The 25,756-nt window shown below is 38.8% G+C and overlaps 1 protein-coding gene across 2 annotated transcripts in view; it reads left to right on the forward strand.

The window, feature by feature from the left end:
- The first annotated feature begins 205 nt into the window (after positions 1–205).
- The window catches only part of LOC139721198 (nuclear receptor subfamily 2 group F member 1-B-like), a 154,911-nt gene continuing 129,360 nt past the window's right edge, over positions 206–25,756 (forward strand). The window contains exons 1-2 of one of the 2 annotated variants that reach the window (XM_071632525.1): positions 206–1,130; positions 10,815–10,903. In XM_071632525.1, coding sequence (XP_071488626.1) covers positions 10,819–10,903 — 85 coding nt within the window. In that variant the 5' untranslated portion in view covers positions 206–1,130; positions 10,815–10,818. The remainder of the gene's footprint in view (positions 1,131–10,814; positions 10,904–25,756) is intronic. The other variant, XM_071632527.1, reaches the window with a different exon arrangement.

Consider the following 25,756-nt stretch of genomic DNA (forward strand, 5'->3'; position numbering starts at 1 on the left):
CTGCGCGCAAGAGACGGAAGCTGTAAATGAAAACGTTTTATTTTCTTTGGCCGAGCAGACAAGCCAAACGCCACGACGGTCGAGTGAATGTTGACAATATTTACTTTAGGCCAGAAGATGGCGCAATGCCAGCACACGGTGATTTCTCCGCGATCCTCGCTCATCATTTCGTAGCCTCAGTTCCGCCGAGTGTCGATGCCTTCGTATCACCCCCACCTCCTTTTTTTCACACCGCGATGCGCGCAAAATGCCATGGCCCGGTCACAATCGCAAATCAAGGAGCGTCGGGATTGGGCGAGCGAGTCGAACTTACTTCTTCAAACTTGACTCGTGTAAACTCCCGCCCCGAAGAAGTCGAATTTCGGCTCCGAGAAAATCCCTGGAAATCGAGGGCTTGGGGAACGGGCACTGATTCTTGGACCGCCATCTTGATATGACAGGACCCCTGTGACGCGGCCCCTGGAAACCAATAGGGCCCGTGGGTCAGGGTTCCATGGCGAAGAGGAGATAGCGATATGTAAGCTTGTCGCGGATATTAATGTGCGTTGTGTCAAGGGTCAAATCCAGTGGTATACACGCGTAGCCACACGGTGCACTCTGCCACTACGTAACGTGTGCATGGAGCGTCAGCCGGGCTCTGGTTCAAGTTCATTAAACTGGCTTCCTGACGGACTCGTGCCAAGCTCGCGGTAGATCGCCCAGCCGACGGATCGCCGTTGCTTTGCCGGGTCTTGACAATGCTTGCCCCTTCTCCTTCTTGCTGATCAACAAGTGTTTGCGACATTTCTCCTTACTCTTCCGAGCTGTAACTGCACGACATCCGGATACGCACTGGAGACTAAAAAAAAAGCCCACCACACACTCTCCCTTGCTGCTATCTCTGCATTGCCAAGGCCGAGTCGGCGATACGGTTTGATCGGGTGCGCAGCCCGCCAACTGTACCGCCAGCGTCCGATGGTTTTTTGTCTTTTTTCCTCTTCTTGAACAGCGCTGGCTGTCTATGACTGCCGTAGCTCTCTCTCCGCCCCTCTCGTAACGGATTTGAGATTGTGACTTACTTGGCGCTTTTTTGTTTTCCACCACTCCTCAACCACTGCTTCGGTGTCAAGTTCAAGCCACAAGGATTGAAGGTGAGCCACCTTTTGGCCTCTGTCTGCCCTTCCCGGCTGGGCTGGTAGGCGGGGTGTCTACCACTTCAGCTTCCAGTCCCAGCCCCAGATACTACAAACACTTGCTCAGTACGCCCTTATGCACTCAAACCACCGTCTGCATTTAACCGTTTCTTTCGAATTGTATGCACCAGTGTGGGAGCTTTATCACTTTCTTAGCATTCACGTCACATTCACCAATCTCTGGTTAAGGCATTTTAACCCAATCCTGCTATATATATTTCATATATTTCTTCTTCTCAGTGTATTGTAGTCGATATGTTTTGTGCAAGCACAGCATTCTTTGTAAGGGGTATTGATTCACTTTGTCAAACATCTGCGTGGTGCTTGCTGCCTTTCTGTTATTTGTGTGTTGTTATATGCCCATCTGCAATGTTTTTACAATTGTCTATTTGGACAGTACTATCATAAAACATACTTGTCCGGTAAACTGAGACACGACAACGAGAGCTTTCTAATATTGATAGCTGTACGGGAGGAAAATATGTGATTTTTTTCTTTCTTTTTCAAACCAAAGTCTAGCTCTAAAACAGATGTGAAGAAAACAGTTTTTTGGTGCCAGGGCTTTCCGGAAGTGTTTTCCGGCAAGACGTGCACGTTTCCTCTAACTCTCAAGATCTCCCAGCGTACATGCTAAAGTAGTGTTGGAGGGAGAAAAAAAACATGAAACATTCTGTGTACTTCCAACTACACAAGCGATGTAACATAAGATGGCACTGACTTGTTGTACTTGGGGGAAAAACTATACAGTAATAACAATTCGCGTAGGAACTCTCTGAACACAGCGCGAATTTCAGTATAGGTTAACCATTAGTCGATGCACTGTTCGACCAGTGTTATTTGGGAGAATGTTGGTCAATTCACTCTGAATACAATGTAACTATGTGTGGATTTGTGGCAGGGAAATTGACACAAAAGGGAAGGCCAATGATATAGCTTTCAGGTTTGAAAAACTGCAGGGTAACGACCTATATATAAACAGAGGCAAACAAAACTTGAAATTTCGCCATGCATCCTTTTATTACGGGATGTCATTAAATTCATTCATTCAATTCAGTCTCTTTTCAAAAACGTCGGTGCTATATCCTTCCACCTCCCCCCCCCCCCCCCCCCCCGCTAAAGGAAAGGAAAGCTTCTTAGCAAATGGAGATTCCTTATGTGTATAAAAGAGAGATGTTGGGCGGTAAAGTTCTGTAAATTGTGTTAAGTAACTGAAAAATGTTGTCAAAGATGTGCCCTCTATGAGAGCGCGGTGTGATGGTCTTTTAGACTGATTGTCCCGCCGCTCTCAGCCCGGGCGCGAACGGCGGAAGCTCCGCGATTTCGCGAGGGTGCGTATCTCGCAGGACACTTGCTTACCCAAATACAGACAACACACAGCCGCATCTACCAGTATGGCGGCAAAATTAAAATGTTTTATTGGCGCCCATTAGGAGCAAGAGATATTAGGTAAAATAGTTCTCCATGTCTGTAGAATTTACGGGTTGCTTCGGCCGAATTATAGAGCGAACAGGCCAATGTTAATCGTGTGTTGAATCTTGAGTATTTTGTTCGCTGCGCAATGGGCGAGCGTGCTTTCGTGGCAGCGTGTTGAAGATCACTCATATCAGGCGTAGTATTGGGTAACGCGGTGTGGACAACTACATGTCGATGATGCTTGCTTCTACAGATAGGCAGCCATCAATACACCAAGAAAACAAAGACATGTGCCATGTTCATTTCAAAGATTTTACTTTTCTTCTATTCCGTAGTATGGTCTATTAAAAGCAGGAAGATTACGCGCTCTTGTGGATGTCCAAACATGCAGTGGGTGTAAACGAATGATGAATGCTAGAAGACGGAAAGTGGTATGAAACCCGCATGAACGGTACTTCTGCCTTTTTCCGGCAACGATGAGGGTTTTGTTATTATAACATGATGATGGAAATTGTAAACCGTGCAGTTCTCACGCATTCCCTGGCGAGTTGATGGTAAAACAGATGACCACAAAGAGGTAAACCGGAATTATATCGCAGCTAGACTGAATTTGCCCAGGAAGCCCCACAAGAAACACGAGAATTACTATGAACGTCGAGTTTGTTATCTGGTTTTATTGAAGAGAAATATGTACTGACGTTGCCATTTTATTTTAAGGAGGGGGTATTTTCAAAATAATTTATACCGAAGTAAATATGTTCACATCACATATGTGAATTCCAATTTCTCTGGGTTCAAAACAAAAAAGATAAGTAGAAAAAAAAGGCAGTGCTGTAGTTATTGTCGCTGTTTTGTTTCTCCTGTGCAACGAGTTAATTCATTTCGAAAAAACAAATGAACCCAACTTTCACACGGAAGTAAAACTACCTTCACAGGCAAAACATTGGCAACAGACTCTATCTTCCCCCGCTTTTTCCCCCGTGAAGATCAATCGTTAGAATATACATTTACAGCGAAGTAGAGTGGCCGGAAACGCCACAAGAAGCCGACAAGAGATTTGTTTTATGATGCGTAATTTCCTGGTAGGGTTTATATTTCTGCGCTTCTATTCTCGTCCAAAACCATCATGTTCATATACGCCGTGTCTCGCATTAGACCAAAACGAACGAAACAAAACAAAACAGCGAAAGAATGTAGCATTATTGTTTCTACAAAAGAAAAGCTGACATAAAGATTTAGCCCCTGAAGTTAACCACTGATCAGAAACTCAAATTCACGACTGGGCGAAATGCAAAGAGCCATCAGATTTGCTGTGATTTTAGCCGAGTATTTTAGGCTGGCATTTGCAGTGATATACCTGAAGAACCTCACTTTCGACCTCACATTTCTCCACAAAAGGCAAAACTGATTCTGAAATTGGGGAGATTTGCCATTTGGCTAGATCCGAATATATGACACAAAACTATTACTTTGTGCGCATGTTTGTATTACACCTGTATGTTTACATCAGGTCGATTACTGCGACATTACAAACACTAGGATACAAAGTACCTACTTGAATCAAATCTCTGACAAGGTAGGTAATCTGTTTTACTTTCTCTGTTTCTTATATTAAGTCTTCATGGTCAGGGATATATATTGACCATCCTGTGAAAACTACACTTTATTGTCAAATTTTCAGTCGTTTTCAGTAAATTTTTGTAACACAGGCTGTAAGCTATAATGTAATTCATTGTCGTGTATAGTTGTGATGGCGTGTAAACGGAATTTGGATGTGGTGATCTGTTCTTAACCGTAAAACCGGAATTCACCCGACTACTGGGATGTTTCTCGACATGGTCATGAAGTACGCCATTGCAGATTTACATGAGAGTTTAAATGAAATATAAAAACTCCAAGGCTTTACCCGAAGTACAATACTGTATCTATCCATTTTTTTGACAAGACGTAGTAAGCAATTTATAGTGTGTTTTTTCCTTCAATCGTGTTACATCTCATGATATATATATATATATATATATATATGTAAATATGATATTGCCGAGTAAATACTGGTACCTCAATCAGTATTGTTTGGCAACAGAGATATAGCAAAACAGATGCATTGTAGTTGCATGTTGCTCTTTTAGACAATCAGGGACAATGATGTATTGGACGTGAAATTTGAACGCTTTATCTCGTTCGAACGATCGCTGAAGCAAACATTTTGTCATTTATAACAACGGGACTTCTCTGTGTTGTGAATGATAAAAACAAAACATGATCAAAGACCTGAGCACTTAACGCGATGCTGTTATGCGATGCCCCTCTTCAATAATAGTATGAGCAGACATCAGTATTATTTGTCTTTATTGCATTTGTAATATGGCGTAACCAAAAACAAAATATACGATAGAACAATGTCTTGAAAAAAAATAATCTAAAAGCTTTCACATATTGATACAAAACCCTAGTGTACTAATTTACTAATGGAATGAATTGACAGGTGATGATTGTTAAGTTTGTTGATCTTTGTAAATAACAGTGACGATTTTCGCATGTAATATAATGTAAATGGACAGTAATATATTGTAGATGAAGCGTTTGCTGATTTGATATTTTCTTTGGTACTTTTCTCCTGCTTTTCAAATATTTGTCAATTTATACGTGCTGGACAGATAAGTACTTGAAATTACAATGCTATGCATGACGTATGTTTTGAGGCTGTGATTGCATTCCCTACTATCTTACATTGTCTCGATTTAAATGCATTGCAATTAGTTAGGGATTGACTCAGAATTCCCAAACAACCTTTCTCATAAGAATCCGGTATGAATGTGTTTCAAAAGACGATACATGTACGTCTAAAGCGCGATGACTTAGTGTATTCATAAGTGTGATGTACATAGATTAGGCTTTTGTTCATCGACTGAGTACCAGCTATCTTTGGATTGAAACTTAAGCCACATGCTCGCTTAGGAATGGAAATTTTCCCCGCGTATGAAAGAAAGTGCCTCTATAAATGAGAGAGTGTGGGAGGACGTCGGCTGTAGTTGTGCGCGTTTGATATTTCACTCAAACTTCCACTGAGATTTCCGATCGTCATCATCACCATCATCATCGTCGCCATCAATTTGAGACGTGAATTTTTTTTTATACAGCAAAAAAAAAAGAGGGTGAAATATTTTGCCTTTGGGAAAGTGAAAGAAGGAAGGAAAAAGATTGCGAGAGAGCGAGAGAGGGAGATAGACGGGGAGACGAACAGTGAGGAAAAGAGTACTAAAGACATCAAGAAAAGAAAGAGTATCGAGACACCACTTGACGTGAAGAGATGCCATTTTTTTCTTCCCTTTCCTATATGATGATTCATTATTGATGTTGGGGTATTATTTTGGCTGAAATCTTATTCATATTCTCCTCGCATCTTGCTCAATCTTTCATTAGCGCGGACCCCCCTCGCCGTGTCATGGTTCAAGTCGTGTCAAGATGCCATGGGAATGGAAAACTTTTCCGCGCACATAGCATACGTGCTTCCAATGCCAGGATGCAGTCACCTCACCCCTTGCCCAGTCCAGCCGATTGTTCTCCGTTTTCCTCTTTCTCCTCCTCCTCCTTTTCTCTCCCCTTTTTCTTTCCTTCTCAGAACTTTTCCTCACTTCTTTCTCTTGATTCGCGTTTTCATCCTTCCACCGTAACATATTGTCCTTTCTTGTTCTGTTTTTTTTTTTTTGCCAAGCCTTTTTTTTTCTTGCCAAGGAAATATACATGTTAAGCTTCAATCTTTCTGATGTGTTTCAGAAAAATCGGCCACATCCAAACGTGAAAAAAAAAAACTTCCCACATTACACCTCCACCGAACTGAGGGATTTTTGCATATATAGATCTGGATGTAGGGCAGGTATTCTTGCCATGGGAATTTTCGCAGGAGACAACGCGGATGGAGGAAATATGGGGGAGAATCGTTGGCTGGTCTTGTTTCATGTATGGATGTCAGGTGCTAAGGAATGAATGTCATGCCTGACACCCTTCATGGCACGAACTGACGACGGGGCGATATTAATTTTCGTGTATTTTCGGAGTTTTACTACTCTCCCTAGCTCGAAACTATAGCCCAGGTGCTGCACAAATTTGAGAGAGAAGGGAATGACCCCTACATAGTCAGAAGCACGCTCGTCTCGCAGGGAGGAGATATTATTATGTAGTTTTGCTTTGCGTCGTTTGTTTCTTTGAAATAAAACGCCACCAGTCACAAAAGAGGAAATTAACATAGGAACACACACACGCAGTAGATTCACAAGTCTTACTCCGTCAGTATTGTGTCTTTGTAGCAGAATGGTGACCCTTATTAGCTTGTGCCTTGTTACGCCGTGCGTCAAAAAAAAAAAAAATGGGCCCAGATAACGTGATTCGTGCGATGAATATTAGTCTGACATAGTTGTGAGTCTAGTCGAATATGATCGATTTTTGGTCTGCTTAGGTAATCAAGACGAGCATATTGCCCTCTGCTGCAGTGTTATCGTCCGTCTACCACAATATACTGCATGTTTGCTGAAATACTTATGTTGGCCAGTTTCCATTCGGTATAATACGCAAAGGTCAGAGACTCGGGGACATGTTTACCGGGATTATTCCTTGTATGCACACACACTTTGGCGTGCTTCATCAGACCCCTGTCGCGAGAAAAGACATTCCGCGCGAGTTAAAACAGTGTGATGGTGGTATATCTTTTGAGCAGTCTCTTTATCATTACCGAAGAAATGCTAATGAAAAGAATACATGAATTGTATACATCTATCTATCCGTCTGTCTATTCATCTATCTATCTATCTATCTATCTAACCAACTATCTATTTCTTTCTTTATTTATTTATTTATCTATCTATCTATCTACCCATCCATCTATCTGTATATATGTATATCTTCCTCTATTTATATGTATATATAAACATATGTATATCATATAGATAGAAATATATAAACGTATATACATGTATATGCAATGTATCTATAGACATTGTGAAAACTGGAGACGCTGTATAAGACGAAGGGCATTCGCCTGTTGACAATAACAGATGTAAGAAGACAGGGTGGAAAACGAAGTGGAAATGGCACTTTTCTTTTCTTCCCAATATCCTCCTTTCGCTCCTTTTTGCCTACTCTCTGAGCCGATGTGACTTTGTCAGTGCACTTGAGACGTTTGACAGTCCTGACATATATATCTCTGAAAAAATCTCGCGGATTTCTCCGTGCATATGGCGCTTGACAAGTATATGGTACATCACACACTTGATCTTCGAACTGTGCCACCCCAGTCGCGTCCACAGCTCGGCAGCGGTAAGCTCATCACCGATCCGCCGAGCGGCCTCGCTTCCCCCCGTACGAGACAGAAGCCTCTCTTGTCGGTCCGCCCTCACTGTGAGCAAGTGCTGGAGAAATGCATTCGACTGCACCGCTGGGTCTGCTTGTAAACACCGCAAAACTCTGATTTGCAATCCATTTGCTACAGTGTGAAAATTGCAGTGTACACGTCTCCCTACAACACCCCCCCCCCCCCCCCCCTGAACAGTGTCTCCCTTACCGTTTAACCCACTGTCCACCAAAAACTCATCAATGCATCAATGCTGTTATCGTCGGCTCCGTTTATTGACAGTAAGTTGCAGTCACTGGGAGCGTCACTGAGAGCATCTTCCCCAAGAGAGACATACCCTCTTTCTCTCGCAGCAGACTCTGCCTCAATGCAGGAGCAAGAGTCCTAGCCGAGCACACTTCCTCCCGCAGCTGCTGCTGATGGAGGTAAATGTGATGTGACATGCGTTGTAACCATGTTTCATGTGAGAAGTCGAGCTCCGGCTTCTCTCGCGCCCTGACCGATGCTGTCTGCGCCGTTTTGTTGAATTAAAGGGCTTACGCGCCCCGCTCATCCCTCCGAGATGGGCATTCGTCTATCGTTACCAAGCCGTCTTCGCTTACCGAGCGCAAATTATTTATCGCGCAACATTCCCTCTCTGCCTGAAATATTCACTAGAATCTCTCGAATTCCTTTCCTCGACAGTGATGTTCATTTACTCGATGCTGTTATTATTTCATGCCGTGTTCTCGCGCGTCACGGTCGCAATGATTTGTCGTGCCATGTCCTCAAAGTTGGTTCACTATCAGTTGGGATATTATAGTCAGTGCAGGGAGTCTGCTCATCATGTCTGTCTGTTATTCCCTGCCTTCCGCTCTCCTTTCTTCTTCTCCCTCGCCCTCCCTCCCTCTCTTTTTTTCTCTTTCTCTCTATCTCTTCCTCACAGACCTTTGGTCGACCAGTGATCAAGCCTCAAGTGGCTTAATGATTAACGTTAGATTGTGAAGTGCGAGTCAAGGGGCTTGACAGTAAACGCTGTTCGTCGCTGAACCTCGGCCGGGTCATGTATGCAGACGGGCTTCAGCGTTTGCTGATGTCGGCTCCGGCTCAGATTTGTTCACCTGCTGTTTGCTGCCATACTTGACTTTTCATTTGGGTCTTCCACTTGCGTTTATATCGTATACACACACATACATGCACAACCATACAATTGATATACATATGTAAGCACAATATACATGTGTATGTTTTGTAGGTCTAATCATATACTTGTATATATTTGTATTTACGACGAATATATTTTCTAATAATTGTCTCTCATTATTAAGTGTACGATTGCGTAACCAAACCACATAGGATGAATTCGTTAGTAATTAAACTAGTCATTTCGAATATAATCATATAGTTCTATGTCTGTATAATCTTTATTTGTGTGTGTTGAAACGGGCACACTGTGTTACCTCGTCTGCATGGCTATGCTGTGAATATGTCGTATATTTGTGAATTCTACACTCCTGTCTGTGTCTGGATTGTTTCGGCGTGTATCTGTCTAAGGGAGGTCATTATAATCCGCTTTATTGCTGTGCACTTTAGGCCGTAGTGATCGGGGATTGGACATAATAGTTGCCGTAGTTCTTTCTAGCTCTATAACATGCGTCCCCATCCTTCTAACTAATTGTCTAAAGGAAAACTTAAAATTTAAGTTTCCCCTCCTCTCAGTGACCATACACCCTCCTCACAAGATAAAAGAAAAAAGGAACAAACAAACAACCCATCAAAAAGCATAGACCTTTCCGAGACAAACACATTATTATCAGCCATGACAAGGTGTGATGGCTGAGGCGGAGACTCGCGATATGATTATACCTGTGTATTGAAACGGCAATATCATTCATAATTTATAATTATCACACCCCTGTCGGATTTAGTTTTGTTCACTTCTCATTCCGTGTGCTTTCTACACTTTTTTTAAACATCATTCTGCACCCTCTCCCACCGGCAACTCACATTCTATTGGCTATTGTAGTTCGATATTAATACGGAGTACGTCTGCTACGCAGCTCACGTCACTCTGCTACACTGCACTTCACCAAACACTCTCCTCCTCAGACGCTTTCACGGCAATGCAGAGCGCAATTCAATTACGATTTAATTTACACAAGAAAACAATCTTTCCGCAAAAGACCATATATTTGATGGTATACGCACTGCAAAGTGCAAGATCTTAAAGTGCTTTCGACCGTCCTTGTTCATCTGATTTATGTTCTTTCTTTTTTTTTGTCTCATTACCTTGAGGACTCTGTTCACAAATTAAGCTCGTGCCACTGATGAAATACTCTGAAGAGAACGTGTGCAATTAAGCATTGAACATCGCTCAGTGAAAAGAGCACTGGGATTGTGTAGCCCGATGCAAGCGTTGTCCATTGCCATTTGCTAAGGGACGCCTTTTGCTGATGGTATTAAGAGGAATTCTTTATTTATACTTATTCTCTAATATGTATAATTTCTCTTGCCTCGACATTTTTATACAGGCGTGTCGAAAAGCCGGACATTGTCTAAGAATTTTTATTTTTATCAAGTCTCGCTATAACGCGAAGTGTCAAGCATGTAAATCTTTAAATCCTCACCAGCAAATAAGCACTTCTCCAAATTGGCAACACCAGTTGAAGTCTGACAAACAACAAACACGCTATATGGGTTAAAAAGCATTTATTACAGCTTTTCCGCACACTATGTTTTGTATCTCCATTTTTTTCCTTCAGCCAAATTCCCCCATTTGTGTTTCGTATTTTTTTTGTCATATTTATTTGTTTATTGACGTAAAAGACAAACTTCATTTCGTTTTCTATGATTCTCAAATACCATTGGTAAAAATGGCCTGTATGCCTACTCTGTTTGTTCAGGTTGATGATGATGATGATGATCCACAGCTTATACGGGGCGCCATTTTATCAACTTGATACAATCAAAGGCACTGCTTCTACCAATAAAGGTTAGTCTATGTCGATCTGCGAAAATGACAAATGTTTGTGGGTCTCAAGTCTTCCTTTTCTGTCTAGATTTCCCTTCTCTATGATTATGTGACCCCTGAAACATTGACTAGCAAGTAATTTTTAAACTAGCATGTTGTGTTAGTTGCAGTTTTTTGATGGTCCCCCCCCCAACCCATTCATAATCGAATTACGAATAACAGGATGAACCAGTATCTTCTGCCTGAGAAGGCGCAGTTAAATTTATAGCATTTTACAAGAATGTAATGGTTTGATATACAGTATGTGTTTGTAATCATTGTCATTGTGACTATACAACCAAAACTTTTCCCATACCTCAAGAGGATATTCAGTTCCCTTTTGATTTATTTTCATGAAATTATAGTCCAGGCCAAACGAAAGATATTACTCCTTTAAACCACAGCGTGTGTCATAATGACTCTAACATAGGATGAATACATATCAAATTAAAGACATGTTTCGTGAACGAGAGAGAATGAGAAAGAATGCTATGAATGTTCTCCAATCATTTAAGTTTATTTCGTTAAAAAAAGATATAGCTTGTCTTTTTGTATGTGTCTTTGTTTTGAACAGTTCTTGTGATGTCATTTTATTCTATTATAATTTCAAATTTGGATACGGCTTTGATATTCTTCTTTTTGCGCTTCGGTTTCGCGTTCCCGTCAGACTTGCTTTTCACTATAATTGTCGAGACTTGGAAAGATATTAGGACTGTGCGGTGCGCAGTAATACTCGAATATTTTTGAGGTACAACGTCCCACTACAAAGGTCGTAGCACGAAGGGCACTTTTCGCGTTGCGTGAATGCAATAATTCCTGGTAGCTAAGGGCCAATATTGCCAGTCATTGATGTGAAATAACCTTAACAGACCTGTATAATGGCCACCTATGACCGGGCTAACGGGTTTGCCGCCTTTGTACAAAATTGTCTAACTCTGAGCAGTGCCTCCTGCGCGCGAACATTATAGTGGCGCACTTTTCTGCCTAACTCTGTGACAACCATGAACCCAAGCTAGCCGAGGTCAACGGCACTGAGTCAACGTCGTCTTCGCACAGATGAAATAGTCTTAGAACAAGACCTTGATATCAGTGCATATTCTCCTTTTTTCTAAGAAAAAGAGAAAATAATGATAATAAATGTGATAAATCATGTGTACACGCGTTGTATGTATGTACGTTTTTTAAGTGTGAGTGTATGTGCATATTTATCCATCTTTGTCCATGTTATGTGATGTAATATAAACATATATAAGCTGTACAACTTAAACTTGTACACTTTTTCTGTCCTCTACAATCAATAGGTAAATAGTGAAAGTGGACATCTTCCAGCAGCATAGGATGATATTATGTTACCAGCTGATCAGCAATCAGCAATGTAAGAGCAAGGAAAAGAGCATCAATTACAAAGTACAATAAAGTTTTCTTCTCTTTATTAAAAGTTCAAATTCACCACATTTTGTTTCCTTCTGCTTCCATTTCTCTCCCTATTCTTCTTCCTTGCTATCTCTTCTGATAAAATTGACTTTGTCATGTCTTGTATTTCTATGTATATGAATGTGTGTGTATGTGTGTGTATGTGTCTGTCTGTCTGTCTGTTTTTGTCTGTCTGCATGTGCTTCTGTAGTCGTCCAGCCGTCGGGGGTCGATGTTGATGATGTTACGGGGAGGACCCGGCGGGCCATATTTGAAAAAAAGAAAGAAAGAAAGAAAGAAAAAAAAAATCCAGCGGACGTTGTCACCAGCGCAGCGCGTCTTGTTCGTTCAGGATTCTGAATTATTAACGATGTGACAGGTACAAATATGCCGCTTTGATTTGGCCGAATGATTCTCGTACAGTTGGTCTTCCATCCGTTATTCCTATTCACACATGTAAATCAATTGCTGTTGGTGTATGAAGAAAGTGGATGATGAAAGGGGCTGGGGAAAAGGGGGGTAGAGTGAGCAGAATAAAGCGACGGTCAAATTATACCAAAAATCATATGAATCATTCCCCTTCCCCCTTCGCGATTCTCCTTCTCTTTCATTCAAGATGTATACATGCGCAAGATTAAAAATCTCCTGGAGGGGGATGGGGGTGGCATCTATAGGACCATTACGGGGTCATTAATGGAAACGGATTGACGGATCACTGTGCAGAATCTGTGAATATTTCACGTACGAATCCCCCTCCCCCTCCTCTCCCCTCCTCCCCCTCCCCTCCCCTCCCCTCCCCCTCTTTCTATTCTAGTCTCTCTATACCTCCAGAGTTTGGGAACGTCTTCGTGGAAAACGAACAAGTAATGACTTTCATATCCCCGTCAAATTAACTTGTAAAACTGGCGGTGTGCCCCCTTCTATATGTGTTGTTGTCTGCCTACGCTTCGGGGGTGCTGTTACTCTAATACCTGTTCCTCATGCTTTTAACATTGTGTGTAGGCATCGTTCTATGTGGTGTAATAGTGAATAAAAAGGAAACCATGCAGGGCCTACAACCGATTTTAGCCGTTATTTCAGTGCTTGAGTAAGTGCTGGAAATGCCAAAAACGGTTATGGCGGATACTCTTAAAAAGCTCGTATTATACTTGTATGAGAACCAATCATTTTGAAAACGAAGAATGATAAATGCACATACTTATTTACATACACGCAGCATGCATACATACACACATACACTCATGTGTACATACATGTAAACACACAAACATGCATTTTTACTTAATGTATTTTTTCATTGCTTTGTTTATTTATTAAACAATTTTAGGAATTTCAGAGAAATGTGCTTTCCTTACCAAAAAAGATATCTTTTAGTGGCAAAATATGTAGAAAAACAAGCTCAAGCCAACAAGAAAGCTTCTCACATAAGTTATCTTTGAGTTCATTTTACCATCATCTACCCTTTACCATCTACTCCACCGTAATTACCCTTTTTAACATTTAGGATATATATATATATATATATATATATATATATATATATATATATATATATATTCATATTATTGGAAGTGCATCTACATAGATTTTATGCTGATGACATGGTTATGCCTTGGTACAGTAAGTTCGTCACAAAAACCCACATCACACGCTCTTCACGTTAATTGTATGTAAGAATGATGGAAGAGTTAGAGCAAGGAAGAAGTTATGTGTTCTAATAATTGCTCAGGAAATACCGAATTAGCTGAGAGACGAAGAAAAGACATTCGATAAATGCGATAGATATTGTCAAGATAATGGTTTCGTATGAATACTGCAGCAGCATGCTCGGCGAATGGTTATAGACCGAGTTGAGTGTGAGCGTGTGATATTAGGATAGAATAACACGCGTATGTTTGTTCAATCGCCAGAGAAATGGCCTCATTATTCAATATTTCAAGCAACCATGCCATTGGAGGGTATGATGCCTTGAAGGGTACTACGGGGACGACACAAAATACGCCATTTCCAGCTCTTCGCTTTCCGGTTGTTTCGTGTGAGAAATTCCGTAGCGCGTGCAGAGATAATGGCGACACAATCATACTGCGCCAAATGTTACATTTCCCGTTTCTTCTCTGTATCACGGACAAAAAGAAAGCGATTTGTCATCTAATAGCTCTAAAGCAAGATGATGATTAAAAAATGAAAGAAGTAGATAAATGGATCCTTAAGGGCATTACCTATAGATACTTTACAATATAAATAAATAAATAAATAAATAAATAAATAATTAAATATATATATATATATATATATATATATATATATATATATATATATATATATATATATATAATTCATATATATATGTATATATTTATGAATATATATATATATATATATATATATATATATATATATACAGTATTTATGTACATTGAATTGCATTGCAATATCATTTGATTGTTTTTAATCATGTCGTTGAACTACATTCGTTGGCACTGTTACGCCATGTTCATATGGCGGGAAAAAAAAAGCTCGTCATTTGCAGATGACTGGAACGTAATTTAATTTTTCAGCTGTCCATCTAATTTCGCCGAGAAGGGGACGCTTGACATGACCGTTCCATGACTCACGGGGGTCATCCACGCCCAACAAACATCACGTGTCATTCATGTCCTGGTGATGTGGCTTTTTTCCCCCATAAACTATTAGATTAGATTCAAAGCATAAATTGTTGTGTTCTGTGTAGTAAATAGTCCTCAGCTGCTACTTAGTTCATTCATTTCTCTTTCCCTGAGTCTCTTCAACGCACATTTCTCCTTTTTTATATTTTTGAATATTTCAGGTTCCATGAGTGTCTTAGATTCTTTTCTTTAAATCCACGAAATACTTGCCCACTTTTGCGAAAAGTACATTTGTATATTATTCACAATAGTTCTGACATTGTAACAAATATAGGTTTAGGACGGGGATACAATATCAGAAAATTATGCGCGCGCATGCGCACAGAGAGAAAGTCTATGTACTTTATAGGCGCGGATGAACCTAGCATTACTTGAACAAATCAGATTTCAATAACCTGTCAAAGATTTGATAGTGGAAATAATAGTGTCAAAGATTTTTGCTCCTACGTCTATTTCCCCCTTTGCAAGTTGTATAGAACACTGGTTCTCTGGCGTCGCCGGAGCGTTATTTGATGAACAACAATAGCAGAGATGCCAGATATCACCTATGGACTGGAGTGACGTCACGAACTTCATCACAGCCCCGTGAACGACAACGAGAGGTAGTCAAGGGGCTTCAACGTAACAATGAAGAAAAAACAACAACAAAGAATACGAAAATACGAACCTGAAAAGTAAATCAAACGTGAGAAAGGTAGTAGTAACTATTCTTCACTTAGTTCATCACTTTGCTTCCACATCACCCCTTTAAAAAGTTTATTTGTAAACGCGATTAAAAGAAGTTCTATCAAATTACTACTCTCGGGTGATGTTTGAACGAAAATTTTCGTAAGAGTGGAAAAGGTAATGTAATTTACGTGTCCGTGTCTTTACAAGGGTATTTGGAAGTGAAACATTTTTTTTTGTATATATAGAATAAAACGTTTTTCATGACGGAAATGTGCTCTCTTGTCCGTTACAAGGTTATTCCGTCTCAGTGTATCGCCCCATCTTCGGTGGCTGCTAGTAATTGAATATCTGGAAAGAAAAATCGCACCAATAATGAAATCGCAGTTACTTCCGCAAATGATAACGTAACTGAGCACCTTCAGACAAAAATAACACACATAATGGTACACACATACACACAAACAAACCCCCTAAGTTCTCTACTTTCCTCGTCCAGCAGGAGGAAGGAGAGTTCGTGGCTTGGTTGCCAGGGTTAAAGTAAATTGGGGACCATTTTTGTTGTTTTGGCTACTCAATTCAACGTTGCTGTGGCGTATGCAGGTCGGGAATCTTATGAGGGTGAGAAAATGCTCATTAGATTTGTTCAGGATCACTGATTCCCTTTTCGTTTTCCCTCTCATTTTCTTACTCATGTCAATGATTTCCTCATTCCCGCAAGGACCCCGAATTTTCAGTTCTAAAGCTGCATGGACCTAAAACGGGTAATACTATGTTTATACTTCTTTTTTTGGGGGGGGGGGGGGGGGAGGATGAGAGAGTAGGAGAAGCAAAGGAAATGGTTGAGGGAAGCAGAAAATTCTCCAGCTAAAACGTGACATTGTAAGGTCATTACTACGTTTTCCATTTATTGCTCTATCAGCTTAATTCTTAAAAAAATAACATGTCCTTCAAACTTTGTCCTTCAATGTCTGTTTTTAGGAAATTTACCGTGTCGTTCCAAGACCAACTGGTAAATGCTCTGTTGGTACGCTTTGAATCGTGACTCCCGCTTTAAGTGCTGTATACTGTGTTTGACATCAGGATAAGTACCTGTCAGATGAGCAGTGGAATTTAACCCATTGTGTGCGGGAACTGGTGGATTGTGTATAGCAAGTCAATGAGGGCCCAAAGGGAGCGGGTTAATTCTAGCTAGCTGTCACTATACACATGAGTTCTTTGGTCAGATTTATATTCGTGTGTGTGTATGTGTGTGTTACGTGTCTGTCGTGAGTGTGTGTCTTTTTGTTTGTCTGTCTGTCTGTCTATCGTGAGTGTGTTTGTTTGTCTGTCTGTAAGTTGTGAGTATGTTTGTGTTTGTGTTTGTGTGTGTGTGTGTTTCTGTCAGTTGGTCGTGAGTGTGCTTGTGTTTGTGTGTGTGTGTTGCAGCGCGGCTAAGTCCTATGAGTGTCAGCGCGAAGATGAAAGTGCGAATATACGTTTGGGAAAGAATTGCTTTATTGGATAATAGTGCTATTTGAGTGAGATCAAGGCTTATCTACCTGCTTGGAATATCAGGCATTCAGATTTACTCTATACCAAGATTGGACTTATGAGTTTTATTTCATTCAATTCAATTATGAGTCTGGTTGTTACACGTGAGATCTGTATCTATTCCGTCTCATTATCTTTTGAGAGTAATTCTACTTTCCTCCATAAAATAAAATTTTCTTTAAACTATCCACCTCCAATCATTCATCTTTTTTTATATACTCTTGTGTGCATTCGAGTCCCTTTGAACCCATTCTATAAGTAGTTAACTACACACTGCTGATATCGTTTGGCATAGCACAGACAAGCATAACACAACTACTCATATGTAGCTGTCCATTCCGCACGTTCTTTTTGTTCCAGTGGTCTTCGGTAGATGTGAGTCATTACGTATGGAGGCAAAATACGGCCTTACCGCAGAATACAAAACGAATTGCCAAACACAGCAGAAAGAATATGATACACACACAAAAAAACAACTATTACTAACAAATCACCGCACACAACAGAGAGAATAAACAACAGGAGTAAAATTAACAATTAGATTAAATTATTAAAATTAGCAACAATTACAAACAATAACAGCAATGAAAAGTAGTCATTTGTAGTCCTTTTCTCCTGATTTTTCTCTCGAGAGCAATTATAGAAATAAGGTTTCTGCCGCATTGTTATCCTTAACTGCACCTATTCGAAGGCGCCATTATACAAATTTGTCGTTTTTTTAAAGTTTGCTGTCAAATTTTCAATCGTAATCTGCTATTAAGATTTCATGCAAGAAGGAATAACAACAACAAGATCGCAGCGGTGGTAAATCAAAAAGGCATGACAAGCATTGAATGGGAGGACTGGTATGGGATTTGCGAAAATGTTTATGCGTTGCTTGAAAACCTTACCTCACCCATCCATCCAACCCTCCCCCCCCCCCACAAAAAAAAAAATGATATGACATAGGTCCTAACCTCTCATGCCACGTCTCTCACTCCGACAGCATATAGTCTGACCGCCTCGAGACTTCTGTATTTGTCTTAAATAATTTCTTCTCCAAGAATCGCCGATGATCAGCAGCGCGTATTATTGCAAAAGCGATGACGCACCCGCTTTGATATGTATGTTATTAATCAAATTCATTGGCGAACGAATCGCCGGCACTGCACGCCAGCCCCGTACGAGGGTGGCACGGCGCATGTATCCATCCAGCAATATACACGACTTCAAGTACTTTCCCTCCCCCGCGCTCCCGGCGTCTATTATACCGCTTGCCCGGTGAGCGGGGGAAGACATTGAACTCCAGTGCGTTGGGCACATTCTCTAAATAAAGAGGGGATAAGTGGAAAAGGGCAATTGAGCGCGGTTAGATTTCTAAAATTACATTTAGCATGGAAATTATGTTTGGTATTGAATCGTCTACCCTTGGGCTGGAGCGTCGGAAATCTTATTCCTTTCCTCAGTCTCAATGAACTACTCTCAACCATAAGTCTCCCTCTCTCTCCTCTTCGTTCGCCCGCTCGCTGGTTGGGGCTGTCTCTCTCCCCCCTCCATTCCTTCCTCCGTCCGCTAACCTTCTCTGATTCTACCATTGTCTCGTTACCCTTTTTTTTACATGTATCTTTCCTTTTTCTTACTCTCCCACCCCTCTTTTAATTCTTCCCCAACTGTTTTTTTTCTCTCTCTCATTCTACCTCATCATGTACAGTTGTTTCCTCCATTAGCAATGAATGTCAGTATCATGTTTGACCATTCTAGAATGTCTGCACATTGTGAAGTGTGTCTTTTTTATTATTATTATTATCAGTAAAGCTGCATTAATTGGGATGGAAGATCATTTTGAGAGAGTTAAATGATAAATGCGGACTACATCATCAAAATCCTTGTCTGCGCAACTTGGTTTGTTTCTGACGTAACAAATAAACGGAACAATGAACTGAAAAAAAAATAAAATGCGGTGTAGGCCTAAGTACATGAGGAAAACTGCGTCACGAAATCATTAAATTGGCGACACGGGCTTGAAAGGTATTGACAGTAATGATGACATTAATCTTTCAATTCAATTCCATTTCAAGTTTTATTTCCATCAACAAAAAGTAATACATAATACAAAGTATACATTTGTCAATTCGTGTTATTGAGAAATTTGAAAATATATACATATGTATATATATATATATATATATATATATATATATAGATCATGAAATATAATACGAAATACATTACACAGATGATTATATATCGGGAAAATAATGCACACTGTGCAATAGAAACCAAGAATAAACAAAGCGATGGAAAAGAGCTCTGATCTACTGAAAAGCAAAGCTTGTAAAACGTAGATCACCCGAAAAAAAAAGCAATTCAAAAATAACACATATATCCAAATTAATCTATATATGCTCGGTTAAAGCATTTGAAATTCATATGTAAATATATATATATATATATATAATACAAATGTTTTATAAAGTATAACATAAACAGTGCTTGTTTCAAGGTGAAAGAAAATATATACACAGAATTACATAATAATGTTAAGGTAATGAATATGATAACGACGGTAATGAAATAATGCTACAATCATGATTACAATAACTGTACTATGGTAATAATAATAATGATAATGATAATAATTATGATAATAATAATGATAACATTTTTTCATCATTATCATCACATTGATAATGACACTAACAACGATGCTACAAACAGATGCCAGATTTGACAAATGGGTTTTACTCGTTGAAATAAAACATTTTTCAACATTTTCGAGTGAATCAAATCCTGCAATCCAGCGTGTTTTAATTTGATTCCTGATTTGATTTGGTTTGGTTTCTGCATTTCTTCTCAACAAACAAACATGAATACATATTTTTTGCAAACGTATGATAAACAAAGAATATTGCGCAGTAGCGTTCTTACGACAAAGATCAATTAATGTTGCAGCAGGATCAATTAATTTGTGAAAACACAGAAAAAACATGTTTGTAAAATTATCTGTAACAATGACAGACCTGTTGTCTATTTTCTTCAAATTCACAGTCGTGCAAAAGAGGATACTAACTTCAATCACAAAGTTTCGCTGGAGTTTACCAATCATTTTTTTTTCGCTAGGAGCCAACAGTCATACGCTGTGTAGGCATTAATAACTCCCAGTCGAAAGACAAGCCTTTGCTGAGGCAGGTAAAAATTATAAAGAACATTGGTTTCTGCTCTTGGGCGTGAAAAGAGAGAGAGAAAAAAAACCCCACAATCCCAAATCATAAATCAGTAAGATACATTTGTTTAAAGCAGATGACTTAAAATATCATGACTGTTGTTAGAACGCTTTAAAATTGAATTTTTCAAATATTATGCAGCATCAAAAGAAATGTTAAGTTTTTGTAGTCAAACTGTCATTTTAATTCAGAAACATTTCCACTTCTATTCTTAACCGGCTGATGACGATTATAATAGTTTAAAATTGAATTGATTATATATACAACACACACACACACATATATATATATATATATATATATATATATATATATATATTTATATATATATATATATATGTATATATATATATATTTATGTATGTATATATATATATATATATATATATATATATATATATATATATTTATGTATGTATATATATATATATATATATATATATATATATGTTTATTTATTTATTTATATCAAATCATTACTTGTTTTTAAATTAAGGAATATAGTCCCCTCTTGCTACCAGTGATTACTAGTATGATAATAAACCACTGCTTGGACAAGCCAAGATCAGAGAAGGCATGAAAAAGAAGATGGGGAAGAGACCAAGAAGATGAATCGGAGGAAAGGAGAAAAATGGGAGATATGAAGGAAAATAAGGGAGATGGATAAAGAAGCGAGTGTAGCATATAGGAAATGTAAAGTAGACATGGAGAACACGTGAATGATCGTACAATGATGGTGATGACTGGGTAAAACAAATTTTCATTGAAGAAAGGGGAGAAATAAGAACAAAACTGCGGAGAACACAATACACACATACAACTATATATTAAACTTTCCAGGCCTGGATACACTGATGTTGCGAGTTGGGATATATACAGTGTACGCGGCAGCTGTGACGGGCGGCGACTCGCCGTGGTAACCGCGAGCGAGGCTGGTAGGGGAGAGAGCTCGGGGTATTTCGGAGCTGCCGTCGGAGTTAGCTGGTCAGTGACCTCCACGTCTAGCCACCCCTGGCTGTCAAACTGGGTGACACACTTCTGTGACCCGTCTTAAATTCTCTTCCCGTGCAACCTAACGCCAAGCAGTTGCTCCCTTCCCTCACTTCGGCAATTCTACTTCCCCCTGCGTGATCAACCCCCCCCCCCCCCCTCCTCCTCCTCATCTCCCCCTTAACATTCTAAAATTCTAACATTCTAAAGGAGCTCTATTCTCTGTACATTCCGCTCACGTTTTTAAAGTGAATGGCGAGGAGTGTGCGTTGAGTTTGAATAAATGCCTATTTTCTGAAAATTCACACCTTAGGCCAGTCGACCAGTCAGGCGGCAGCAGATATAATTGAGGCGAAGGTCAAGATAATTGCTTTATGCTGACTATAAGCAATGATATGTAGCGCAGTTCTATTCAATACAGGTACCTATAGGCTTCTTTGTACGCTCAAATGATGCATAAAAATTATGTTGTATTTATTTGTAGTCCTTGTTAAACGACAAGTAAAGTGCTTTCGGTTAGAACGCAAGCTACACAATATTTCTGGGTTTTTTTTAAGGCAACATTTCATTAAAATCCCATCTAGGTCATATGTCACTACATATGTGTTCAGTATAGACTCATAAAAAATGTATGTATGAAACAATGCAGTACAGGTTTATCTATGATTTTTGATGTATCAGTGAAATTGTATCTTCCGGGGAACTCAACAAAATCACATTATTACATAGACCTATATTATAAAAACCACGGTAAGATCCAGGACATTGTGATGAAATCTTACCAGCTTTGATACTGGCCTTTTACATTGCCTGCGCAAAGAAATTTTAATGACGTTATGTTAAACATCTAAGATGCTTCCATCGTAAAGTATTGGACATTTTTTTTTTTTTTTTTGGTTACTTCTTCGCAATTATTAATCCATCCATTACGGATTCATCGTTCATGATATCTCACAATCCGTCTCATTCTTTCATCCGGCGAGATCATTTTTAATATCCTTCTTGGGAAAGGAAAGGTTCACTGGCGATCTTTGCTCTTTTTGTTAATTAGCGCGGATCAACTTCTTGTATACGCATTCTTCAGCTGGGATAATGAAAGATTTCCCCTGACAACCCCGCACTAGTTCTCCAACTCCTTATTATTTTTCCCTAGAGGTCAATCAACTGCATCTTCCATAAAAATGTTGTGGATATGTCATTCTCCTCCGCCCCCATCTTTTCTTCTCTCTCCGATTACATTTCGCCTCGTTTGATCTGTTTGTTTTTCTCTCCTAATCAATAAAAAGTTTAATTATCCCTTTGTCTCTTACCACCCTTATTATCTTTTAATAATATCTTTCCGTTTATGATAAGCGTTACTATTGTTTATGATTGTAAAAAAGAGATTAGTTATCCTTAATATTGTCATCATCATTGATGGGACTATGGTGTTATTTTCATTCTGATGACGATGATGTTACATATTGTTAACAATGATGATAATGATGATGATGATGATGATGATGATGATGACGACGACGACGACGAGTGTTCTTACCATGACCACTACGAATGATTATTTGTTGATTTGCAGATACTTTTCTGCATTAATTGCCAAATAAATATTTATAAAAAAAATCAGATGATGATAAACCAAACATATTACACAATGAAAGTATATCATCTTAATATTCACTACAAAAACCTTGTTTGATAAAACAAGTATGCAATTCAGAATATTTAGATACCTAGATATCATCAAAATTTGATCACTCCCGGAGCAAATACGGTTTCACACTACCTAGTATAATGGGAGTCGACCCTTTTCCCGTTTTTTTCTTTTTTTTTTTTTTGCTTTTGCTTTGTGAACGGGATCTTTTATTTTGAATTTTTCGTCATATCTCATTTTTGGGGAGATTGCTTCGAATATTCGAACTGAAATCCAGCAATTTCATGAAACGAAAAAGGTTTATAGTTATTGTGAGTACTTCTATCAAATGAAAAAAATCATACAGCACTTTATGCTACGGTAATGCATAAACACACACACACAAAACACACATACACACATTATGTATATGTATATGCATGTATATACATAAACATCATAAAAGCACCTCGTGTTAGGTCAGACGTGCAAGGTCTTAGGTCACACACTTCAGTAATGTCAAATTATATTAAACTGAATTGAATCGAATTTCATTCTAATCGTCCAATAAAAATATAACAGGAAATACAGTGCGGGATTTGTACATATATGAACTATGTGTTTAGATCAAAACGTGGAGAACATAAAACAACATATCATAAATAAATTCCGTACATACATACAAAATCAAATTGATAGACACATTTATATATTTAAAAAAAATGTTGAATAAACCGACTCAACTGGCTTATGATAACAACTCCAGAAATCTTACGCAGCGCATGTTGTGTATGTAATCGTTCAGTCCACCCTCCCCCTCCTCTCAACCCACAATAAACTAAAGCCAATTCCCATGGAAGCAGCGACACAAAAAGACACGATAGCACCTGCGTAAATACTGACAGTAATTGCATCAACAATACAAATATCTTACTGAATTCCAACAATATCGCACAAAATCATTGTAAAAATTATGGCATTTGCCAAAACGCATGATATTACTCGAATTTCTTTGAAAAATGGTGAATGAAGACCTGTATACAATGACTTTTTAGCGCACAGTAGAACGATATCCTGAGAATGTGCCGCTCAGTTTTGAAACATTTTCTGAATTCCTCACGCAGAATGAAACTGTAAGAATACGTTTAACATCAGCATCGAGGAGAGTTCGGGGTTGGGGTCACGTGACAACAACAACAACAACAACAAAATCGTTATGCAGGCTATTTCTCGGACGTATGTTTGAGTGAGGGCTGGCATGATTTGGGTTGAGATGGGGATTAAGGTTTTATTTCTTTGCAAGATAATTAGAAATCAGGTTTATGAAATATAAAAATGCGTACGATTCTATGAGGAATCAAAAGTTTTATTTGATGGAAATCGGTATTGAAATGATTGAAATTTATGCAAAACAAATTGGTCCTAATAAAAGGTGGGTCCCACATTTTATTAAGACCTCTTTGTTTAACTTTGTGTTTAGATATCTCGGTATCTCAGCCATTTCAAAACCGATTTTCATCAAATAAACTTTTGATTCCTCTTAGAATCGTATGCTCTTTTATATTTCATATGCGCGGTTTATGATTGTCTCACAAAAAGGTTCAAACCTGGATCTCCATCTAGACCAAAACCATACCATCCCTTAGATTAATGATGATTAAGTGCGGGTGGAGAGTGAGCGGAGGTAGGTCCCCGTGTAGAAAATGAGAAGCAAGGTTAGTAATAGATACTATTCCAACAAAATCATTGATAGTGATTACGATACATATCGTTCCGCCGGAATGTGAGGGAGAAACGAAAATTACTGTGCTTTCTGTAGTATTAGAGGTCTATCATAAATTTCAAAAGGAATGAAAAGAACAGGGGATTAAAATTAACGTCGCATTCAGAATCTGCAAAGGATTCAATCGCAGTAAAAATAAGGTCAAATTTGAAATTGAAAACAACAACAATTACAACAACAACAACAACAACGAGAGCAACAAGAACGAAACATTAGCAATTAAGCATAGAATCAGATTAACACTTTGTCAGGACATGAAACACCTGTACAATATTCATCGGGGATGATCATATCTCTGTTTTCTGTTTTTCGTAACAAGAATGAAACAAACCACCGAAGCATAATTTTCTTAATAAACCGAAGTATATCTTCTTTTTTTTTGGTCATATTTTCCTGGCATACACGGCCAAATAGTGTCTGTGCCATAAATGTGCTATGTTACATATTTCATATGTTTGCATTCTAAAATCATAGTAAGTATTGTTCATAGTATCAGCATCATATATCAATGAGCAAATGTACGATGGTATATAGATAAATTCGATATGAATATATTTTATTGGTATAACAAACTGGTGCTGTCGTTGTTTCCAGTTGATTCCAGTGTTAGAATTCCACGTCTTATAAGCTTGGCCTTTTAGTAGAACAATGTTTTCCATCGTTATGATTACTTACTTTTTTTTTTGTTGTTGCCATGACAAAGTGTGCATTGTTTCTGTTTTTCATGACATCATTCGTGCATATACTTTATATTGTATTTAAAAAAAAATCGCCCTTATCAGACGAATGAAAGACAAATCGACAACTTGTACCGCTTTGAATCATGTTCTCTTTTTCTTTTTTTTGATGATGGAAATAAACAAACTATTGAATTGAATTGAATAATACTTGTAACAGGCATGGTATTACAAGTAGGCCTAGTTGGTAGAAACTTAATGGCTAGGCGTGTACAGA

The sequence above is a fragment of the Diadema antillarum genome, unplaced genomic scaffold (genome assembly GCF_040938485.1).
Source record: "Diadema antillarum isolate AM-2024a unplaced genomic scaffold, OU_Dant_1.0 scf00000139, whole genome shotgun sequence".
Taxonomy (NCBI): Eukaryota; Metazoa; Echinodermata; class Echinoidea; order Diadematoida; family Diadematidae; genus Diadema; species Diadema antillarum.